This window comes from Rattus norvegicus, chromosome 16, assembly GCF_036323735.1.
Source record: "Rattus norvegicus strain BN/NHsdMcwi chromosome 16, GRCr8, whole genome shotgun sequence".
Classification (NCBI taxonomy): domain Eukaryota; kingdom Metazoa; phylum Chordata; class Mammalia; order Rodentia; family Muridae; genus Rattus; species Rattus norvegicus.
Genome location: NC_086034.1, coordinates 82421763 through 82428821, shown reverse-complemented (window position 1 = coordinate 82428821; position 7059 = coordinate 82421763). Strand labels below are relative to the sequence as shown.

The 7059-nt window shown below is 49.6% G+C and overlaps 1 protein-coding gene across 2 annotated transcripts; it reads right to left on the bottom strand.

The window, feature by feature from the left end:
* Positions 1 to 5396, bottom strand: Coprs (coordinator of PRMT5 and differentiation stimulator). 2 transcript variants are annotated; one of them, XM_063275264.1, is made up of 4 exons: positions 5248 to 5396; positions 2843 to 2913; positions 939 to 1150; positions 1 to 405 (listed from the first exon to the last, which is right to left on the bottom strand). In XM_063275264.1, the coding sequence occupies exons 1-4, from the start codon at positions 5314 to 5316 to the stop codon at positions 236 to 238; spliced, it is 522 nt and encodes a 173-aa protein (XP_063131334.1). In that variant the 5' UTR covers positions 5317 to 5396; the 3' UTR covers positions 1 to 235. The 2 variants fall into 2 exon arrangements, with proteins under 2 accessions (XP_063131334.1, NP_001162592.1); NM_001169121.1 differs by having other exon boundaries at positions 232 to 405; positions 939 to 1154; positions 2847 to 2913; positions 5248 to 5342.
* Positions 5397 to 7059: the final 1663 nt, after the last annotated feature.

Below are 7059 nucleotides of genomic sequence, written 5' to 3'. Positions count from 1 at the left end.
TCATTTCCTTAACTTTATTTATAAAGAACACAACCCTGACACAGACAAATTCCAACACACTCCAGAGTCCACAACAACAACAACAACAACAACAACAACGACAACACGCCCCAGTTAATGCCTGTCTGTAGCCCACACTGGGAGGTCACTGGGAACGATGCCTTGGAACTTAGAACACAGCAAACAACTTGGTTTTTGGAGGACAGAGTAACTCCTCCACTGAAGGAAGTGACTTTTAGTCTTCTGCATCATCAAACTGTCCTGTTTCAAAGACCATCTTGGAGTAATGTGGTATCAGTGGGGGTGGATGGTGCCAACTGGGGTCATACATCATATCTCCTTGTGGTGCACAGCACACCCACGGCTTAATCTCTTGGGAAATGCTCCCTTGGACGTCATCAGCATCTGCAGACAATTTCAAAAGAGATTCAAGAGGGAAAGTCAAACTGGATTGCACAAGAAAAAAGTCTAGAGGGAACAATATTGCAATTATTTTAATAGTAGACATACACATACACTCGTGTGCATACACACATGCATGCATGAGCACACTCACGCACGTACACACACACACACACACACACACACACACACACACACACACACACACACACACCAGCCCCTCCTTTCCTGAGGAAATGCAAACAGGTCACTCTGAACAATCCCTAAGGAATACAAAGGGCCAGACAGCAGAGTACTTTCAGCTCAGCCCCTCAGCTCAAACACTAGAATTTTCTTTTTAAGCAAATCAACATGTTGTGGATTGGGTGCATTTGTTTTTAATATAGGAAAGACGAAGGGATTCCAGTCCTGGAGCAGTAGAGCAGTGGAACACCATCCGACTTCCATGCTGTCTGCCTTGAGGGCCAGTGTGCAGGGTCTGAGCTGCTCAGGCTCAGCCCCGCTGCTCCCACTGCCCACTACTGCCCCCTACCTACCGTAAGGATTCCCTTGGTCCGCTTTCAGCTCCAAGTCCCAGTCCTCGTTAAAAAGACCAGAAGCCTGTTCCATGGGTGGGCAGGCTGGACCTTCTGACAGCTCCCAGGCATACAGTTCCCCATCCGCTTCCTTCTCCATTGCAAAGCCTTCCTCTTCAGAACTTGGGCCCTCGGCATGGGTAGGAACGTCAGTAGGGATGCTCTGAGCTCCACTGGCTATGAACAAACAGACATTTTAGAAAATTGATAAACTGGAGGTCTGCTCATATAGCTGAAAAATTTCTGACAGCCCTTGTCTAAGGAATCAGAAAAAATCTAGACACAGCTCTTTTGATACTTGAGCACTTAGTATTTAGTTTATATTTTTGGAAATGAAGTTGACCACGTTTTCCAAGATGTTTGTCTTAAACTAGGCCACTCAGTACAGAGGGTGTTGACTTATGAAGGGGACATCTTCAGGTAATTTACAATGAACCCAAAGGCCTCTGGCAAAGTGTACTTCTGCTATTCAAGCCCGCATCCCACGTTTCCTTTTGAAGCTTGTTAGATGCAAGTCCACAAAGGAAAACAGAACAGGGCCTGTCCAGTCTGCACGTTCTTCCTCCTGAATTCAGAGAAGCCACATGGTAACATGACAAAGCCTACGGAAGGCCAATGGACCTCCAAAACACGGGCTGCTGTGGCGATACCGGGTCTGAGGAAAGGAAGTAAGTGGCCTGGAAAGCCATGGTGTTAAGACTGTCGTCACAGCTGTAAAGCACTGAAGTGGAGAGGGCGGAGTCTGGAGACCACTTCAGTCAGCTCTGTCCTGAGCTGTTCGACACTGAAGGTCCTGACTCCTCAGTAACTTAAACACGGAATCACCACACGCCCTGGCAGCTCTACTCGAAACAGTGCCCACACAAGAACTATAAAACACATTCCAGACAAAAAGAAGTTCAGTGTGACACCATTCCATCACCAAATGTCATGTCATCAGAGGATGAATGATCCACAAAATGCAGGATACCTGATGGACGTGTTCAGTCTCGTGAGGGATGGGTGCTGACAGAGGCTGCTACAGGAATGGACCTTGGAAATGTGCTGAGTTGAGAGAAGCCGGGCCATGAGGGACCATGTATTGTATAATTTCACTTACTGTAAATTCACACTTGCATGTGCATAATAGGTAAATTATTAGGGGTGGGGGAAGCTATCAATAGGGGCTCAAGAACTAGAGAGTGGAAAGTGTTTATTCCAGGTACAGGACTTCTTTCTGGAGCCATGAAAACATCCTAGCCGTAGTTGTGACAGTTGTACACACTGTCATGGAGCTGAATGAACCAGATCATATGCTGTAATTTAGTTTAATGGTAAACACAAGTTATATGTCTTTTGCTGCATTTTAAGACTTTACTATGCACCTTAAGTTTCTCATTGGTGAAACAGTCATCAGGTTGTTGTGAGTTTATTTGGGGGGGGGGGGGACAGCTGGATCTGTGCCTGAAATACAGTGTGCACTCGGCACCGGCTCTGGCCGTACCCATTCTGTGCCCAGGTTGTACAGACCAGCACTGCCTGTTAGGACTCTCCTCCAGGATGGAGCAGAGCATCACGGAACTACACGGTGGCGAGTATCCTGGGTAGCATCACTACAGATCTTCTAACTCAACCTGGATGTGTAACGGAGACTTTTCCTAGCTTCACACACCAGATGCTTTTCATAGTCTCAAGCTGTTCCTCCCAGTGAAATGGGGTGGTTTGGATCCACGGGCATCCAGTACCTCCTGGAAGCTTGCAAACCAACAGTTCCACTCAGACAATGGGCAAAGAGGGCTGGCCAACACGAGAAGACAGACAAGACAGAGGGACCGTGCTGTTTCCCTCCATCTCTTCCAGGGGACACCCCAGTCTCCACCGTCTACTTGCCTAGTCGGTCCACGTCTAGCTCAGTCTCTGTCTCCCCACCAGAGAGGTCAGCTGTGGCAAGACCAGCCTGTGGAAGAAGAAATAATCACCAGGAAACTGGGTATGTGGGGCGTGTCACTGCTCTGAAGCCCCAAACCCTCCCTCCCATACTGCCCTGCGCAAGGCATCACCCAGCAGCACTTCTCCGCTCTGACCACTGGGTGTGCCCTCCTGCAGTGGCCAACTGACAGATGCTGGCTTTGCTCTCACCCCTGGGCCCTCTTCAGAAGTCTGGGCAGCAGGACTTCCCCAAGCTCACAGACCCTGAGGCTAGATGGGACAGCTCCCTGGACTCAGTTTGTAACCTCAGGTCTGTGGAAACTCTTTCCTCTAAGTTTATGAACACTTCAACTGCCCTAACTTCATCTCTCTTCTTCTTGGCTAGGATTGACTGCTGTTTCCCGATCCTGCAACTTCTCTGCAAACCTTTGCCTTTTTCAGTTCTTTGTCTCAATGTCTAACAACTCCTAACAAAGCCATGCCCGCAGTGGTCCATGGGGGAAGCCGCCTGAGTTCTAAACACTGGAAGGAATACCTAATCCCCACTGCCAACCAGGAATGTTATGCCCTGTTACTTCAAAGTTCCCCAAACTTTATTCCCCCCAAGATCTCTCTGCAGTGGAACCCGTAATGTCCAGAGCGTGGATGGTCAGGCAGAGTTCATTCAGTCTTAGCCCTGCCATTCATTCAGGGTGTGACCTCTAGAAACAGAAATGGTTGTTATGTCCTGGGAGGGGTCCTATGATGAAGGGACATTCATAAAACATCCACTATGGCTTGGAGACAGAGCTCAGTGGGAGAGTGTTTGCCCTGTGTGCACAAAGCTCCACACTGACTTTCCAACCCTACATAACATACTACAGGTGGGTCATACTCAGAATCCCAGCATCTAGGAGGGAGGGGCAGAAGGGTCAGAAATTTAAGATCATTCTTGGCCACAAAGTGAGCTCAGATCCTAGGCTACATGAGACCCTATCTCAAAAAAAAAAAAATTACAATAAAATAAAGCCAACAACAATAACAAAACCACCTGTTAAGACTTCAAGGAGGTAACATTTCTTTGACTTTAATCCACTTATTTATTTATTTATATATTTACTTTATTTGTATATAATTGTATGTGCGAATCTACCAGGAGGATCCCTGGAGAGGGAGTTGCAGAGGGCTGAGACATCTGTTGTGGGTGCGGAGAACTAAGCCGAACTCTGTAAGACCACCAAGGTTGTCTCTCCGGCCTTAAGCACCCTTCATCCTGCATGTAAACTGTACTTAGCACTCACCCAAATTAGCGTTCATTATCTAGTCACTCCTGAGCTTTAACAGCTCAATTCATCTCTTGTAGTCAGTGATAACCATGGGCCACTGTTGCCCCCCTAGGAGCTGAACGTCTTATGTGAACCTATGCCCATCTCTCTACTCCTGCTCACTCTTAGCAAGTGTAATCACTCCTCCACTCAAAACCTTCACAGGCCCTCTGCTGCCATCACAGACTGGCGATGGCATCCATATTGCCTCTCACGTTCCTCAACTTGCTGAACACAGTCCTCTTCCTGAAAAAGGCCTGCCCTCCGACCCAAGCTCCAAGGCCATTTGCCCCGTACTTTCTCATATCCAGACCTTTGCTGGGCCTACCTTCTCACCCAAAAACATCCTTTCCAGCTCCGCCCTGACTTTCTATTTTGCAAAAGTAATTTTCTTTGCAAATCTATTGGTGCTGTCGCTTCAAGTACCATCTGATGGTACAAGTACTGATGTCCAAGTAAGCATTCCACTCATACACCCAATTAGCATATACGTTGTGCCAGGTACAGGCGTGGCTTCTGGTAAAAAGGATGCCTACAGTCAAGAAGTCACTGGAGAGGTAGACGCAATAAGGGCAGGTCGTGGGAAAAGGCTGCATTGGCGGGCACTTGAAAACAAGTTTCTGGAAACCCCGTAACACGACGGGCTCTTTCGTTTTGTCAAATGGGGAAAAGCACGGGTGACATCAGCGGCACATCCCTATCAATGGCCAGAGGTCCTCAAGGTAAGGTTAAAAAAAAAGATGTTTCCTCGCCGCTCCCGCCTGACCCGGCCCCCTGCTGCTGGAACCAGCTCGGGGCGGCCAGCTCCGCGTTCTTTGCATTCACTCCCGCAGGAGCTCCCGAGAAGCCCCGGTGTTCTCTCCCTCCCGCGCCAGCCACAGCCTAGGGCTCGGGTCCACGCGCGTTTCCGCGCCCACCGCCGTTACCGGACAGGCTCTGCGCGCACTCGCGCGGCCCCGGCGTTTCCCGGGTGAGCGGTCTCTCCGGAGCGCTCGAGCCCCTCGACTTCCAGCCCGGGTGGTCGCGGGTGCCCGCATCCCCCACCCCGTGGCGCTCACCTCCGCGCTGGGGGCCTCCCATGCACTCGGCTCGCCCGGCCCCGGACCGGTGGCTGCCTGAGGGTCCATGCCGGGCCGCCCACAGCCAGGCGCCCGGGACGCTCCGACACGTGACGGCTGACAGGCTGCGGGCGAGCCAATCGGCGCGGCGCTGCGACCGAGGGGGCGGGGCGGCGCAGGGGCAGCGCCGGACGACACGCCCACCTGCGTTGTTCCGGACCGCAGGCTTTCCAGCCCTATCTGACCTCAAGCGCTGGTTTAGAAGAGCCTTAGGCCAGACTGGCCACTGAGCGTTCCTAGGCACCCGGGACTCCCCAACCGCAGTGTGAAATGACCCGAGAGCATATAGAGCCCACCCGGCTGTCACACAGTCACAGCCTCTGGGCTCCATCACTTTCGCTCTTCCCCATCACACGGTTTTCCAGATCGCCCTCTGCACCTGCACTACAGCATCTCTTAATGAGTAACTCAGCAGCCTGGAGAATTGCTGCTTTGATTTAAGGATAGTCTTTAAAGCCAATCCGCTAGGAACCCGGATAAAGGATCAAAACAAACTACGTGCCACCACAAAACGTGGTGTGTCATCGAATTTGGAGTCAAAGCCAGTGCTCCAAGTCAGTAATGTGACTATGTTGAATAATTCTCCGTTATAATTCTCCGTTTTCCATTTTCGTCTTTCCATGATTAATCTGGCTATTTTTACTGGCATATTGAGTACGGGTAACTAACCTAACTTCGGACACGGGTTGTTAACACCCCCTCCCCCAACCCCCTTCCCGCAGTTCAAAACCGTTGGGTGATAGAAACTGACAAAGCTGTCTTTAGTGGTCAAAGTCCTACAGTGTACAGTCTGGTTTCCCCCTAATACCTCAAAAACATAAGTCAGCGGCTAGCTGGAGATAGCAGTGTGTGTGTGTGTGTGTGTGTGTGTGTGTGTGTGTGTGTGTGTGTGTGTGTGTGTATGTGTGTGTGTGAACAACCCAGCTGCAGAGACAGCCTTTACTGCCTCCGCTCCCCCACAACAGCCTAAACTCCAGCAACAACACATGTCTACTACACATATAAGTTGGCGTATACATAGACATAAATACTAGAGATGAAAATTTCCCACCTGGGCTAACAGTGCTTCTTTAAGAGCCATCAACCGTCTAACAAAAATCCCAAGACCAGGCGTGAATACACCCCTTTAAGTTGCTGGCGAAGGTTGTCCAAGAGACGACTATCAATATATTATAGGCTCTTGCTATTGCCCTTGGCTGACCTTCATAGGTGAAAAGTAAGTTCCTACGGTTGAAGACACCATATACTTAAACGCAGGGTCCAGAGGCCCCTGACTGGAACTTAGCTGAAAGCCTCCTCCCTGAGGGATCAGCTTTCATGATTCCAGAAGATGCTATGCAAGCTTCCAACGGAGGAAAACAACGGATAGTTCTACCTAGCTATGAGACCTATGGACCACGACAGTGACCAGCACGGCACAATAATCCTCACAGAGCAGTAATGGTGTGTATGCCTCGGCAGTAACCAACAGCGTTCTAATTGGACCTAAAACCTGCTCGACAAGAGGGGAATCATACTAAGTACCAGAAACCCAGCCAACTGCTCGGTGTCAGTTAAGTGTGGCTCTTGGAAGAAAAGCAACAACCACCATGTTATGAAACCAGCATGATACTTAATTACTATGATACTTAAATACATGATAATTAATTACTCTAAATATCTGTCCTCAGACCCACAGACAAGTCCAGTTTCAGTCCTCATCGAGGAAACTCTTTGTAACAGATGGAGACCATTCCAGAAAACCACAACCAG

Bases quoted from the DNA above. Each gene is read 5' to 3' on its own strand.
- Coprs (XM_063275264.1), bottom strand. From the start codon at position 5,316: ATGGACCCTCAGGCAGCCACCGGTCCGGGGCCGGGCGAGCCGAGTGCA. The intron at 2,914-5,247 runs GTGAGCGCCACG...CTTCTTCCACAG, and splicing joins GGGAGGCCCCCAGCGCGGAG to GCTGGTCTTGCCACAGCTGA. The intron at 406-938 runs GTAGGTAGGGGG...AATTGTCTGCAG, and splicing joins GGACCAAGGGAATCCTTACG to ATGCTGATGACGTCCAAGGG.